This window comes from Myotis daubentonii, chromosome 18 (genome assembly GCF_963259705.1).
Source record: "Myotis daubentonii chromosome 18, mMyoDau2.1, whole genome shotgun sequence".
NCBI classification, from domain to species: domain Eukaryota; kingdom Metazoa; phylum Chordata; class Mammalia; order Chiroptera; family Vespertilionidae; genus Myotis; species Myotis daubentonii.
The window spans coordinates 10,336,449-10,352,172 of record NC_081857.1 but is presented as its reverse complement, the minus strand read 5'-3'; the positions used below and the strand labels follow the sequence as shown (position 1 = coordinate 10,352,172).

At 49.5% G+C, this 15,724-nt stretch overlaps 1 protein-coding gene across 10 annotated transcripts in view; it reads right to left on the bottom strand.

Annotated features, from left to right (window-relative positions):
• Nucleotides 1-15,724, bottom strand: part of SRGAP2 (SLIT-ROBO Rho GTPase activating protein 2) — a 241,851-nt gene that overhangs the window by 10,618 nt on the left and 215,509 nt on the right. For all 10 annotated transcript variants that reach the window (XM_059675299.1, XM_059675300.1, XM_059675302.1 and 7 more), the window contains exons 15-20: nucleotides 15,174-15,251; nucleotides 14,132-14,266; nucleotides 12,462-12,567; nucleotides 7,254-7,478; nucleotides 3,324-3,403; nucleotides 200-380 (exon numbers count right to left, since the gene is read on the bottom strand). In XM_059675299.1, coding sequence (XP_059531282.1) covers nucleotides 200-380; nucleotides 3,324-3,403; nucleotides 7,254-7,478; nucleotides 12,462-12,567; nucleotides 14,132-14,266; nucleotides 15,174-15,251 — 805 coding nt within the window. The remainder of the gene's footprint in view (nucleotides 1-199; nucleotides 381-3,323; nucleotides 3,404-7,253; nucleotides 7,479-12,461; nucleotides 12,568-14,131; nucleotides 14,267-15,173; nucleotides 15,252-15,724) is intronic.

The following is a 15,724-nucleotide window of genomic DNA, read 5'->3' as shown; positions in this document are numbered from 1 at the left end:
CACTCATCAGGTGTAAGTGGGAATGAGCGCTGACTGGCGGTGGAGGAGTGGTTTCCAGGGGGAAAGAGTGTGCGAGAACCAAAAACACTTCTCCACTGAATCTGGGGGTTTGGTCTCCCTCATCCCCCGATGGCTCCAGAAACGGTTTCCCTCCCACAGTGCGGCCAGGGAGCCCCAAAGATGCAGGAGCCCAACGTACGTGTCTTGAACCACGATGTACTGATGGGGGATGAGTCCGTCGATGCCATTGTGCCGGCCTTCCCACCAGTCGTCAGAAGCCCGCTGGTAAAGCAGCAGGGATGCCCCCTTCTTGAAGGACAGCTCTCGGGCTGTCCGGCCCACGTAGTCAAACTTGGCAATGGCCTCAATGGGCTCACACTCTGAGAGGAGTGGAGAGGAAGGAAACACATGTTGTTGGGACTCACAGACTCAGGAAACTGAGCGGAAAAGCCCAGTGAGCTGAACTTACAGTGGTGGGAAGATAACCTTATGTGAAAAATGAGCCATGGATCATGCTTAAAGCAGGTAATTCCTGTGCAGACTGTGCCGCCCTGAAAGCACCTGTGTGCCCTTCCTTGCCTTTGTTCATGCTGTTCCCTCCACCAGGAATCCTGGTCTCTCTCATCTGACTGATGAAAAACAGGAAGTCACAGTTTGAATATCACCTGCTTCCTATAGTAACTTCTCTGGCCAACCCCTAACACTGAACCTGCCACACTGTATTTGGAAGCATCATTTCTTTTCTGATTACAAAACAACTAGAGACCCTCGGGGATTGTCGGAGGCCCCGGTGCACGGATTCAGCCCGATCCCCGCAGGCCAGGCAGAGGGACCCACCGGGTCTCTAGTATGCATGTAAGATCTTTGGTTAATCTCTTCCCCTCTCCCCACGTCCCTCTGAGATTTATCAGTCTGTTCCATGTTTCCAGGCCTGTGCATTGAGTGTCTGCCCCCTGGTGGGCAGTGCTCATCATAGCTACCAGTCGAACGGCGGGCAAGTCGCTTTTATATATCTAGATTCCATGAATCACAGAACATTTATCATATTGTATTTTAAATAATTATTTATGCTAGCCATTCTCCCTAGTACAGCAGTTCTCAACCTGTGGGTCGTGACCCCTTTGGGGGTCGAACGACCCTTTCACAGGGGTCGCCTAAGACCATCGGAAAACACATATATAATTACATATTGTTTTTGTGATTAGTCACTATGCTTTAATTATGTTCAATTTGTAACAATGAAAATACATCCTGCATATCAGATATTTACATTACAATTCATAACAGTAGCAAAATTACAGTTATGAAGTAGCAACGAAAGTAATTTTATGGTTAGGGCTTACCACAATATGAGGAACTGTATTAAAGGGTCGTGGCATTAGGAAGGTTGAGAACCACTGCCCTAGTAAAACATGAGTTTTTAGTTTCTATAAAGAGAAAATAACTTGCCCAATCAACTTTCTAAGGAACAAAATATGGAAATACATTTTGTGGACAATCTATGAAAAAAATGTGCATAAATGTGATCAGAAAAAATAAAAGGGGTTTACAAATGCGATGCAGTTTTACTTTTGTGTGAGCCTCCATCTTGTCTATTAAATGGGGATAATAACAGTGGTTTTTTTTTCATAAAATTGTCCTCAGGAGTTAATAATTTTTAAAAAATGAATTTATTGCCCTAGCTGGTTTGGCTCAGTGCATAGAGCACTGGACTGCAGACTGGAAGGTTCAGTTCTGGTCAAGGGCACATGCTTGGGTTGCAGGCTTGATGCCCAGGAGGGGGCGTGCAGGAGGCAGCCAATCAATGATACTCTCTCATCATTGATGTTTCTATCTCTCTCTCCCTCTCCCTTCCTCTCTAAAATCAATAAAAATATACTAAAAAACAAACAAACAAAAATGAATTTATTGGGGTACATCTGTATACTCTAGTTTGTGCTTACAGCCGGAAGTCTAGTCTCCTTTTGTCACCATATATTTGGCCACTTTTACCCTCTTCATCCTTCCCCGACCCCTTACCCCTGCGGGAACCACCATTCTGTCATCTGTATCTATGAGTTTGTTTGGTTTGTTTAACAATTTGTAAAAGTGCTTGGCCCACAGTAAGTGCTACGTGTGTGTTAGCCATTATTATACACATTATACTACACATTTATTTATATGTCTAGTTTCAAAGAAAGGATTTGAAGTGTGTTATTCTGAGTAAATGAAAGAGATTCAATCAGCCCTGTCTGGGAATTGAGAATCTAAGTGAACCTAAAGGCCAAGGGCCGAGACTTCACGACAGGAGGCAGACCAGAGGAGGCCTGCCACATACCCCACTCGCAGTTCTGCACGGCCTTGGGCATGGCACTTGACCTCTTAACTCAGTTTTCTCAAAAAATAGCAGTGCTATCTATTTCACCAGAGATTAGGTCGTAAGACATATAAAGCCTCTAGCATTGGTGGGCCCTCGGCAGGCTCCAACCAAATACATATTTCCCTAGTTCACCCACTTTCCTCCCATGTGGCCAATCATCATACCGATCCATCTGACATCAGGGCCTGCATAACAGCCCTAATGTTTTCTCCTTTAAAAGCTGGCTGAGGACTGCAGAATTCACGGCAAGGCGGGAACAGGGAAAGCCCCGCAGACTGTGCCATTTTGTTCTTATGCCCAGAAAATTCTAAGACCCCTTGTCAGCTGCTGAGCTTTCCAGAGCCCCCGAGATCCAGAAATGGGGCACAAAACTGCTGGAAGGAGGGGGGAGGTGCTGGCCGGACAGTCCCTGGTTATCATGGGCACGGCCGAGGGGCCGCGGATGGCAGCTGTGTCCACATCCCGACGCACACCCCCAGGCCGCAGCGCCCGCAGGTCTGCACTCTCTCTGGAAAGGGTCAGTCTTTCCAGCGGGCAGACGTGAGCGCGTGTGGTTTCTGAGTCCTCACTCCCACTCCCCTCTGGCTTCTGCTGGAGTCTTGGCACCCAGCTCCTGTATTCCCCTGGCTTACTGCTTTTCAAGTGAGCTCTTCACTTTGGTCTCTAGCTCCCTGGCAGCAGTCTGCGCTGGGACAGGAACTGACATGCTGGCGAGACAAGGAGCTGTGAGGTGGGCGAGGGCAGGGTGTTGGGGCAAGAGGTCGAGGGGCGATGACATGTGTAGTCTTCACCTCTGGTCTGATACAGAGACCTCTCTGTCTGAGAAGGTGGGCTGCCTCTTTAAGACAGGGAAGGGGGGCAAGGGCTCGCTGCCTGTGTGCAGGGGGCTGCTGGGCGGAGGCTCTTTGGGAGCACAGGATGGCCTCACCCGGGGAGCCCCGCAGACCCAAGCAGGACCTCGTACCGTCATCACTCGTGTGGTGCTCCGCGCTCACATCCTGGGTGGAGTCTTCGACCGAGGCTGTCTCTCCGTGAGGGCTGTCACTGCAACAGAAGCGAGAGGAACCCGGCTCAGCTGGCTCTCAGAATTCTTGTCTTCCTCTCACACAGCGTCCTCGGGGCTCAGGCCTGGAGTCTACCTCATGCTCTCTCTATCCTGACTGCACACACCGACAGACGCCAAGAATGACAGAGAAGGCTCCTGAGGCTCCTACTCCAGCCCCTGCTACGAAAACCACTGCAGTCTGCTTACAGTATCTTGACACCAAGCGAACCCCTTTTCAATTATGTTTTTTCAAAATTACAAAACAACCCAACTCCTCAAGGGCTGTTTCTCTAGGTGAATTAGTTCCTGGAGGGAGCACGGTGGAAGAAAAACACTAGGCTTTAGTATCAGATACAACCGGGTCCAAAAATCCACTCTGACACTTGGAAGCTGTGTGGCCCTGGGCAAGTTACTGGCCTCTTCCAGCTTCAGTGACCTAATCTATAAATGGTGAGTATAGCTCACAGAGTCACATGAGGATTCAGTGAACTAAGAGGGGGTGATTGATAAGCGGGACTTCCTTTCTTTCTTTCTCAATCTGCTTGATGTCTCTACGATGCCTTGCAGTTTAGCTCCAGGTACTGGAAAGAAAGTGGGAGGGGAGTCACAGAAATGGATGGGAAGAGGAGTCTGCTGTGGGCTGAACTCTGCAAGAGCGCAAGAGACAGTCAGGTCAAGACGGGAAGAAATTCGTCCCGTCTAGAATCATCCAGGGTTGAGGATCGAGAATGGCCAGGGACATTACTAGGAATGTCGTTCTGCCGCCTGATCTCCTGGCTCATGGACTTCAGAGTGCTTAGTAAGGTAGAAAAGCCCCTGTTCATGTCCAAAGGTTCTTTCTCTGGCATGTGGTAGTAATGAGTGAGCCTTTCCATCACCCCCGCTCAACCCCACTACCTGGCCTCAGGGTCTACCTTTGAGCCCATACCTCTCCCTTCTCATGGAATGGGTCCTTCATTCCTAGGAAGGTCCTCAAAGACCAGGAGGCCAGTTTAGAACGAACCTCATTAGGAGCAGTCAGTTCCAAGGAGTCCTCCAGGCTCCAGAGAACATTCTGGGGCGCATGAACGGGGGTTCCGCTTTGTCAAAAAATCTGGGCACAATTTCTTACTGTTTTCTGGGCCTAAAAACCCTCTGATGAGTTTGGTGACATTCTGGAAACCCTTGGGATGCACAGGACCAAGGCTCACTTTTCTGCAGGTTCCAAGCCCACCTACGTGGCCATCCACTATGGGGCAGTTCGCAAACTTCGGAGAGCGTGGGGTGGCTTGTTAAAAACAGATTGCTTCGGCCCCAGAGTTTCCGATTCACTAGGTCAGTGGTCGGCAAACTGGCCCCTTGAGTGTGGAAGAGCCAAAATACCATGTGCAGGCGTGCACGTACAGTGCGATTGAAACTTCGTGGCCCATGCCACGGGGCCAAAAAGCCGCATGTGGCTCGCGAGCCGCAGTTTGCCGACCACTGCACTAGGTCGTTCGCGTTTATAACCAGCCCCAGGTGCTGTTGGTCCGGGACCCCACTTTGAAATCCACTGCTCTAAGGTAAAGGCAAGATGATGTTTCCTAAAGTTCCTTTTTGCCCTAAAATCCCGTTTTTCTCACTGTACGCCCACACCCCAGCAACACCCCAGACCCAACCCTGTGGTCTCAGAAGCTGGCATGCCACCCAGCAATAGTCCTGGAAAAACCGGTTCCAGTCTCACGTGGTAAATGTGGTGAATGGCCTCTCCTCCCCACGGTCATGGGGAGGCCAAGTGGCCTGTGCTCTCTCTTCCTGGCTGTCTGGTCTCCTAGCCACTTTCCAGAATCCTTGGACCCTAGCACGCCTACTGCCACCCCTCCCCCATCTCCTTCATGGCCTTAGCTCACAGCACCGGCATCTCTCTCTCCCCCAAGGAAAGGGAAGGTTGCGAGCCTTCTGAGCGGGTGTGAATCCAGGGCTGAGATGGTCCCTTTAACCCCAAGATCATTTACTCTTGATCCTCTGGTCCCTCCCACCCAGTCTATGGTAGAACATTCCCCGTGTAATCTGTGGTTTTTCCAGAGGCTGCCAATAAACGCTGGATGCATAACAAACAACATGGGGCCGAAGGGAACACCTTGGAGAGAACTGGAGGAAGGTGCCCTCCCGTCTGTGCCCCTGGAGCCCCCACTCCCACCCCCTGCCAGGGTTCCGTCTGTTCCACTGGCTGAGACCACCTGGGAGGAGGTGTGAGGACCATGTCCTGGGATAAACCCAGCCTGCAGCGATTTCATATTTGAGAATTGAGGGCAGACTTTAGAAGGAAGGTAAAGCAGGAATTGGGAACATTGTTCCACAGAAACTGACCCTCCCAGTCACATGTACAGGGACAGCTCCCGGGCGCTCCTCGGCCAGCAGGCTGAGACCTGAACAGCCTCCCCGTCCCACCAACCACCTGCCAGTGACAACAAGCTTTCTCTCTGAGCTGGCAAGCCGAGGTTTCTCCAGCCCGGACCCAGGTACTGGGGTCTGCAGGACAGTGGAGAAGACCGAGCCCGGATGTCAGTGATATTTTCATGTTCACGACACATGGATGTCCCTTTCTTCACTCCCTGAGCAGGAGGCTCCTTCTGTGGAGATCAGGGACCAGTGTGGACCAATCGGCCTCTAAGTAAACAACCTCCCTTATTCTCCCTACCTCAGTCCATAGCAATGGGGCTGGCTGAATTGGTTCCAGATGCTGAATTCAGATGGAATCTGGTTTGGGCTGGCTTATGCTTTCAGCCCAGGCTGAAACATTTTTAGGGGAGGAAGAAGGGGGAGGAGAAGGTAAGGGATGCTAGGGAGTAAAAGAGAGAGGCAGCTGTCTGTGTTTAGTGGAAAACTGACACAGGAAGTGGTTTCCTGGGGGCAGTGGGCAGTGCCCTGCACTAAAGGACGAGAGATCAGGGTGCAATCCCCACCATGGAGTGGCCTGAAAGATCGTCACTGCCTCTCTGCATTGCAGCGACTTGATCTGTAAAACGGAAATAGTGACTCAGTGTTTGTCCAGCGGGAGGGTCTATGTGCCTTGGGATCCTGTCATATCTCTGCTCCCAGGCCAGGTCATGAAAAACCTCACCCCACGGAATTTAATCCCACTTCAGGGTGAAACTGTGCCAACCTGCTGAAAATGGAGCTTACCCCTCTCTCCCTTCATGAATTTCTGAAATCACCTAAATGGTCATCTTACAAACGCCCAGCCAGCAAATTATGCCCCATATCTAAACCCTTCCCAATATGAAATTCCCCGGGAACCGGGACTGTTTCGGGCACCATGCACAGCAGAGCAGAACCCTGAGAGACACTGGGGACTGGTGAACAACTGTAGAAAATTCCCTTTCCCAGTGAGTATTAATATTACTATTATTATTGTCAATATCGTTCAGAATATAATGAAAGATAATGACCACTCAGAACTCATAAGGAAGAAAGGTGGTGTGAAACAGCACTTCCTCCACAGGCCGGGTCAAGGTGGGGCACTGCCTACACCAGGGGTCCTCGAACTACGGCCCGGGGGCCACATGCAAATACAAATATTGTATTTGTTTCCGTTTTGTTTTTTTACTTCAAAATACGGTATGTGCAGTGTGCATAGGAATTTGTTCATAGTTTTTTTTTAAACTATAGTCCGGCCCTCCAACGGTCTGAGGGACAGTGACCTGGCCCCCTGTTTAAAAAGTTTGAGGACCCCTGGCCTACACCAACCCAAGACCCTGGCAGCCTGAAGAGCCTGGGAGTGGGAGGCTGGGCGGGTCTGGGTATTTCCCTTGGGTCTTGTTTGGCCATCTGGCCCCCAGGCCAGAGTGTGTGGGTGATGCCCTCCCCGCTCCAGCCCTGGCCCCCTACCAGTAATCCTCCATGCTTCCTCCTCGGCTGTAGACAGGGCCCTCCAGCTCCCTGGGGTTTGGGAAGATGTTCTCATGCTGGATGATGATGGTTTTGATCAGCTCGTTCACGTGCGCTTGGCAGGACACCTGGTCGTGGCCCTCAGGCACCGACATCAGCGAGGGTCCGAAGCAGATGGCGAGGTTGTAGGGGTCCATCATGTTCTCCTCACTGAACTGTGACAAACTGGAGGAGAAGGGAAAGGGTGCAAGCTGGAAAGCATGCGCATGAATGCCCAGAAAACACAATCACAGGGGCACAGCCAAGAGCAAGAACAGAAGTTCTGCAAATTGCCACCTGCTTCCCTGGGCATCAGAACCCTTCTAAAATGCTGGCAGGAGGGTTGGGGAGGAGGGGTTGGGAATGACCACCACGATGGTCACTCAGGAGTCAAGGAAAGGCAAAGCAGAAGTACATCCTTGCAGGTGTCACCCCCTCTCTCTCCAGCTCCCCGATCAAATCCTACTTACCATCCCACCCCAGATCTTATCCACCAAGTCCCCCCTGCATAGTTGGATACAGCTCCAATAGCCCCTCTAAGCTGACAGGGCAGACAAAGACCCTCAGGCTGCCCCGGTCATAATAGGGTTAGAGGACACAGGCATTGTGTACCTTCTTCAATAGAAAAATAATCAAATTATTAGGGATATTCCATTCTAAGATCTAGGCTTATTTTGTTTAAAAGCCAACGGATTAGCTTTTATATTCCATCAAGCCAGTGGAGTTCTTTCTGGAACAGTTAATGCAATTGTTTTTCATTTTCATAACATCCTCCTCTATTATTACATTCAGGATTTGTTCCGGAAAAGGTCAGCACGCTGTTCAGCTCCTGCTCAGGCTTCCTCTGGATGCCGTCTGACTTCATTATCGGATATTTATTTATTCTGGGAACTCCCTCTTCCCAGCCAGCAGCTGCTCCAGCCACACCTCCAACCTTGGCCAAGGACCCAAGCCCTTCAATGAGCCACCGCACCTGATTGGCTCCCACTGGCCTCTATTTGTCCAGGCACTGAAGCTGGGCCAGCTCTGGATATACTCCCCCTCCCGCCCCCCCAACTGCAAAACAGTGAGCTCTGCTAAGGAGCTCTGCCTCCTTCGGGGCATCAGCAGAAAGTCCCCAGCACTGGATTCTGCCAGAGCCTGAGAAGACACCCAAACCCGCTGATGCTGAACCGAGGCCTGCGACTCCACTGACTTCATGTGAGCTGGGCAGTTTACTTCTAGTGCATCCCACATCCAGACTCAAATTACCTAGTTGGTCTCTCTCTAACTCAAGGGTTCCCTCCTCTGTTGAAGATTGTGATAGGCTGCCCACCCCCCTTAGAGAATGCCGGCAGAACCTGTGAGATGGTCCAGCGAATGTGAGCAACTGTCATGACTCAGAGTCACTGTTTTCTAGGACCTTGTCAAACGCAGGAAGGCCGGCGATGCGAGGTGATAGAACTCAGGGGCTGGGTCGCTTCACAGGAGGTCATAAAAAGTTAATTTTGCAATCCTTCTCTGGCTCCTGAGTTAAAAGAGCAGATCCAGAAAAGGCTGGGAGATGTTTCCAAGCCTACTTCTCAGTCAAATAAAAACTTGGCTGGTTCCTGGTGTCATGGAGGGCACAGGAGGAGGCAGGCCCTGTGTTTGTAGTGTGGTCTGACAATATTCTGGTAACAGGGAAGGAGATCAGAAGTTTCTGAGATGTCTTTATTTTTTTTTAATATAGTTTTATTGATTTCGGAGAGGAAAGGAGAAGGAGAGAAAGATAGAAACATCAGTGATGAGAGAGAATCACTGATCGGTTGCCTCCTGCACGCCCCCCAGTGGGATCGAACCTGCAACCCAGGCATGTGCCCTTGACCAGAATCGAACCTGGGACCCCTCAGTCCGCAGGTCAACGCTCTATCCACTGAGCCAAACCAGCCAGGGCTGGGATGTCTTATCGTCAAAGGGAAACAAACTCTAGCCCTGAGAATCCAGGCCCAGCTCTGCGAGATGAGAAACGAGGCTGAGCCTTCTAAGGCAAGGCCTGTGTAAGTCACAGGTGGCTGCAATGCAGGGGACACATCTTCATGGACTGTGGTCTCAGAGGTCCGGGTCCATTTCTTACTCTCATTAAAATAATTTTGGGAGGACATAGGCTTCTTCAAGGATTTGACAAAAACTAGAAATTCTCTCCCCAGAAAATTCATAGATGTGCACATACAAATGCACACAATTTTGTACCTAGTGGTGTTAATGGTCCTTGGAGACCCTGAAGCCTGTACCCAGTATAAAATCTCAAACACTGGGTTTTGATCTTTAAGGAAACACCTAAACTAAATAATACTGCTAACAGCTCCCCCTCTAAAAAAAACCTTCTTTTTTGGCGTCAACTTATATATCTGCTGTCTCCTCTAAGAGTTGTGCTATATTTCTATAGTTTCATCTATACCACCAGGGAATCCTCCTAATGGATTCCAACTCATTAGCTTATGTGCAACTTCAAAAAGTTCAACATTATGGCTGGGAACACAGGCTTTTTGGGGAGAATGAGAAAATCAGGATTAGTATTGGAAACTTGGACTTTTTACTCGTTAATGATGCACATTTCCTTCTTTGATTACATTTAAAAGAAAAAAACAAAATACCCAAGAATTTCTGGGTCAAACAGACCTGGTTTTGAGTCCTAGCTCCCTTGTTTGCCGGTTCCATGACTTTGTCTAGTTCCCTAGTTTCTTCACTGGAAAATGGAGGCCATTCTATGCCTCCTTTATGGGGCTGTTGTGAAGGTTAAATGCCAAGTACGGAGCACTGTGGCTGGCACATCGGTGGGGTTCCATAGATATTTTCTGTAATTATAATATTCTGACTGCTTCTTGGTGCCAGACCCTTGATTCTAGTCCAGGAATGGACAGCAGGGCTGCGGACATTCAGCAGTAGTTGATTCACAAGAGCCTACCCGCTTCTCTTGACAGGCATTAATTACCTAACTGGGCAGCATGTGACTGTGTGAGTCATGGGGGGCTCTGAACTCAAAGGCAGCTGTGGTGCTGAGTCAGGGCTTGGCTGATGAGTGGAGCAGACACAGTCTTGTGGAGGAGGCAGGCTGCACAGCCAGCACCCTCTGTCACTCTTCAGGGCCAGCAACAGGGCTAAAAGGGCAGGGTGGGTGACCCAGAAAGGTCTCAGGCTGGGGTGACTAACCCAGACACCTACAGAGCCAGGCCCACTTGTAAGCAAGCTGAGGCACATGAACTGGTCTCTAAACTTGCATTCCTTTGAAGTAGAGACCAATCAACTAGGAAGACTCTTCATTTTCACAAAGAAATATGTGCTTGCCCTGACTGGTTTGGCTCAGTGGATAGAGCGTCGGCCTGCGGACTCAAGGGTCCCAGGTTCGATTCTGGTCAAGGGCATGTGCCTTGGTTGCAGGCACATCCCCAGTAGGGGGTGTGCAGGAGGCAGCTGATCAATGTTTCTCTCTCATTGGTGTTTCTAACTCTCTATTCCCTCTCCCCTCCTCTCTGTAAAAAATCAATAAAACATATTAAAAAAAAAAAAAAAAGAAATATGTGCTAAAAAACCCAAGCCCCTTGGTCTAATTTTTTGTTTTCTCCTTTTAATAGATTCACGGATCTAGAAAAATCTTTCTCCACTATATAAAAGACCATCAAGCAAGAGTGACAATAAGTAGCAACTGAATTCATCCTGGGTATGAGGAAGTGTTCGGGAGGGCTGGGGTCTGGTGAGCCGGGCAGTGCCTGCCTCATTAGACAGCAGTCTTTACTCCACAGGGAGCTGCTGTCACGTGGGGAGGCAGATCCAGTACTGCCAGATCTAATCAATTTTCCAAGAGAAGCCAGAAATCTAGATGTTTTTAAGGATGCCCCTGGTATTTAAACGTTTCAATATTTTCAAGATACAGTGGACTGAAGGAAACACATCTATGGGCCTTATCTGGCCCTCAGGTTGCCCATTTATAACCTTTGGTCCAGGAGGTTGAAGGAGAAGCTGCAGTGAAAGGACAGGTGCCTACGAGAGGTTATCACATGTCCTCGCTGCGGACTCTGCTGCCACGTGGGGACTCCTACGCCCTGGGCAAGAACACACTGCTTGGATGAGATGCTCTGGCCAAGCCCAAGGTCCCCTCAGACCCCTCTTCCAGCCACACTGACCCCACGTTTCTCCCGAGTGTCAAATTCCCATGTTCGGCTGCCAACTTACACTCTCCCCTTGGAGGCCTAACGGGCCCTCAACTGAACATGCCTGCATTGGCACCTGGCTGTGATTCCTTCCTTCATACCTGGTCCTCCCTAACTCCACAAATGGCATCACTACTTCCCTGTTGCTCATGCTAAAAAGGTAGAATTCTTCTTGTTCCTCACACTCTACACCAGTGGTTCTCAACCTTGGCTGCACATTAGAATCACCTGGGAATCTTTTTAAAATCCTGATTTCTGGGCCTCATCCTCCGGAAATTCTGTTTCTTTGTGATGGGGTGGGGCCACAACATTAGTAACAAAGAAATAGAATTTCCGGAGGATGAGGCCCACAAATCAGGATTTTAAAAAGATTCCCAGGTGATTCTAATGTGCAGCCAAGGTTGAGAACCACTGCTCTACACCCTACCCACCAGGAAGTCCTGTCAATGCCATGTTCAAAATAGATCCCAAACCTGACCCTCCCCACCACCCTCCATCACCTCCCCAGTCTAAGCCACCATCCCCGCACCCCAGCCGAGATGGTACAATAACCTATGAAGGGTCGACCTGCTTCTCTTCACAGCCTTCTCTCTTACAGTAACTTCTCCATGAAGCAGTTGGTGGGTTTTTAAAATACACATATATAGATCAGATCACATGATCAAAGATCACATGGCTTCTCAAATCCAAACCTTTCAGCCCCACCCCATTCAGCCCTGCACTCTATCCCTTAATTAACACTTCTTTATTTTTCTCCTAAGCACTTACTAGTGACTGACGTTTCTGTCATTGTCTGTCTCCTCCCCTGGAATGTGAGGTAAATGATATCAGGGCTTTCGTCTCTTATTTTACAATGTATGCAGACAGCCTACATCTGTGCCCAGCACTTAGTAAATGCCCAGCAATTACTGGGCTGGAGGAACTGACATAGATCCGTATGTAAACTTCTAGTGGCCGAAGCCAAGGTCTGACCCAGCTGCTTACTGGGACGTCTACTCACTGATTGAGGAAGGCAAAGAGGTATCTCATGATGATCAGAGTGGTTTTGGGCAGAACCAGGAGGACTTTCCGGATGTGCAGAGCTCTCTCCTGTAGGTTGTCCATTGCTGAAAGAAGGAAGCCATGTGTTACCTCCACTGTGGCTGAAATCCCAGGGAGTAATAGTAAGAAGAGTCTACTACCCGCAGGTGAAACACAGAGTGGCCAGGTCAAGTCTATGCAACACTGGTGCACTGTACAAGGCATTTCATCCCTGTGGCTTGTGGGGTGGGGGATACATGCTGGGCTCCAAACACTTACCAGTGCAGGACTTCAGGTATATGCTCCTTGGGCACAGAAGGGTTTGGAGATAAGCATCTACCCTCTTATTAAGACAACCACAGACAAGGAACTATCCATAAACCTGCTATGACTGCTCGACACCCAGCCTTGGAGGGCCTACGTGTGGGGAGGGAGGGAGCCTGGGCAAGTTCTGTCCTGCCTACTCTACCCATGCATTGCCTTATCCTCTGCACAAGTCTGGCTTATCTTCCCCTCGCTATCTGCAGTGCAGATGAGAAAAATGTGTCCAGAGACAAGCAATGGCTGCCCCTGTTAACAGTAATATCTAGGAAGTTTCCTGACTCTCACCATGAACAGATTAATTACAGGTGTGGCACCAGGCGATGCATGGGTAGAGTAGGCAGGACAGGATGGCCTCCATGATGGCCAGCTTCCCACTTCCTGTGTGTCGTGTGGATATAATGAGTATGTTTTTGTAAAAAAGAAATGAGAAGCAGTGGACGAGGAGCATTCTCAAGGGGAGAGTTGGGCAGCCAAGGTATCTCGTACTGCCTTGGTCGTCCCAGTCTACTTAAGATAGTTGACCTAGGCCCAGTCTTAGAAAAAGACATGAAAACAGGAGGGATGCATGTATTTGCTCACCCACAGAATTCATTCCCACCAGACTCCCACAAATAGTGGGTCAACAAGTAAAATAAGAGGCCCCTGAATGCTCAGGCCCTTTCCTCTCAGAATAACAGAGGACAGTGCTCAGGGCATACATGAGTCAAACTGGAAACTCGGGGTGGGGTTGGGGGAAGGAGATCTTGGGGAAAAGGCTGGTTTCTCCATTTCAAAGGCACTGCCTTCTCCAGCCTCTGGAGCCACCAATCCAATGGGGTGTGATTCCAGGGTGACCCGATATTAATCCAACTTCCCATGGATCACTTTAGAGCAAGAGGCAGAGAACCTCGCCGGGGGATAAAACAGACTATCTCTCTGTGAAAATATATTGCTGCTTTTATGCCCAGAGGGTTTTTATTCCTAGAAGAACATGTATTAAAATATCCAGCAGGTAAGCCATGCCATGTGTAGAACAACACACAGGAAATAGTTGCAACACCGATGCTTTCTCCCTGTGTATCATGAAAAGCATAAGCACAGACTATGTCTTATATATAAATATAAATGTATTTTACTGAAGACAAAGCCCAGAGAAGCAAAGGAATTTAAGGTGAATCAGGAAGAAAAAAATCCCCACCAAGGGGTTGACGAGGAGGAAAAACTTCACTGAAAAAAGAAAATATTACTGCAAAGCTTATGAGAAAAAAAGGCCCTGCGGAAATTTCTTCTCTGTTGCTACAAGGTTCTCTGGCCCAGAGGCCAGTCTGAGGCCAGGATGGTACTTACTCACGCAGGCCATCAGGTCATGGAAGATGTCCTTGGGGAAGAGAGGGTGTTCCAGCCCCCGGAAGTAAAGCTTCAGGACGCCAGCTATGGAGTCCATGTCATGGTCATTCTGGTCCCCAGCCAGCGGGTCCTCTCCTGATAAGCAACCCCCCAAAAAACAAAGAGGGTGAGAGAGGTAAAACACGTAGGATGAAGCAGAGGTGGTGGGGGAGGGGTGATCTAGTCCAGTTCCTCATCCCAGTCCATCAGCTCTCTGTCCAGCATGGCGGCCATGACAAGGGTGACCCAGGAACTGGATAAAGCAAAGACTGCTTAGGCTCAGGGTCCCCAGGCCAGAGGAGGGGCATAGGAGTTCAATACGCTTGTGCCAGACTAGCTCAGGGACAGTCCCTATGGGCTGGGAATGGGGCACAGCAACTGGCTCTTTGAGAATCACGAAACCAGGCTGGGCCTGAGCTCCTGGGGGAGGAAAGCGGGGCCACGGAGGCCAGCCCCTCTGCGCTGCTCGCACTCCTGGCCTGCAACAGAGGACACCTACTTACGAGAGAACAATCATGCTGGAGCTCCCTATGGAAATTTCCTATCAGATGTGATTAGATTTAATGATTGGACCAACCTCAAATTGAAACTATATATATATCCATTACAGTGACGGAAATTGCCAAAGCTTGCCCATTACCTTAATAGCCCACAGAATAATAAATGGGCTACGATGAACAGGTGCATTAGCCTTGATATTAACTACCACCAAGGGTTCCGGGTGAAGCCATAAACTGCCCAGACACCACAGTTAACTTCTTGGGTTTCAGCAGATCATCCCCAGGAAGCAGGATGAATGGGGCTGAGAAGGAGGCAGCTGAGATGGACGTTGCCATCTCCCTGTGTATCTAGGGAGAAATGTCTCTAACAGAGCAGGTGCCTGGCTGAAGAGGGAGGCGAGCTGGCTTTCCAACCTCTGGGTACCTCTCAGGGAGAAGGAGTGGAGCCAACAGTCCGGGGGGCTGGCAGACATTTGGTCTTATCTTCCAGGCTGTTTTCTCACCTCTCTCAAAGGCATTTTTGATGTCATTCACTTCCACCTGGGATCCCGACACCCGGAAAATTCCTTCATGCTGCAGACCTGAAAAGTCAGGGAAAAGTGGTCAAGAAAAAGCAAATTCACACAGCTCCAAGCTTAGCTGCATGTCCATCTCTGCCAGCCAATTCATATTTAAGTACCCTTTCTCCCTTCTTCAGGCCAATGGAGAAAACATGTGCAAGGATGCTGAAAAAGTCACTGGAACGGATACAAGGCATTAACAGGAAAAAAGCACCAAGTCAGAGACTTAAGGGAAGAAATCTCTACACCTGGCTCCATAGGCAGACTATGAGGTGGGTTCCTTCCTCAACCTTTGCCTCTGTTCCCATCTGCAAAGTGGGAAGTGACCTTCCGGCATCTTCTTATCACCCAGGATCAGGAATAGGGACCTTGAGCATGGCAGGCAAGCCTTCAGATACCATCGGAGGAGTGTCAGAAGGTCTGAGATGACAATTTTGCTTTAGCTGTTCTAACACTGTTCGGCGGCTCTAGGGCACAATGCTTTGAATAGTTAT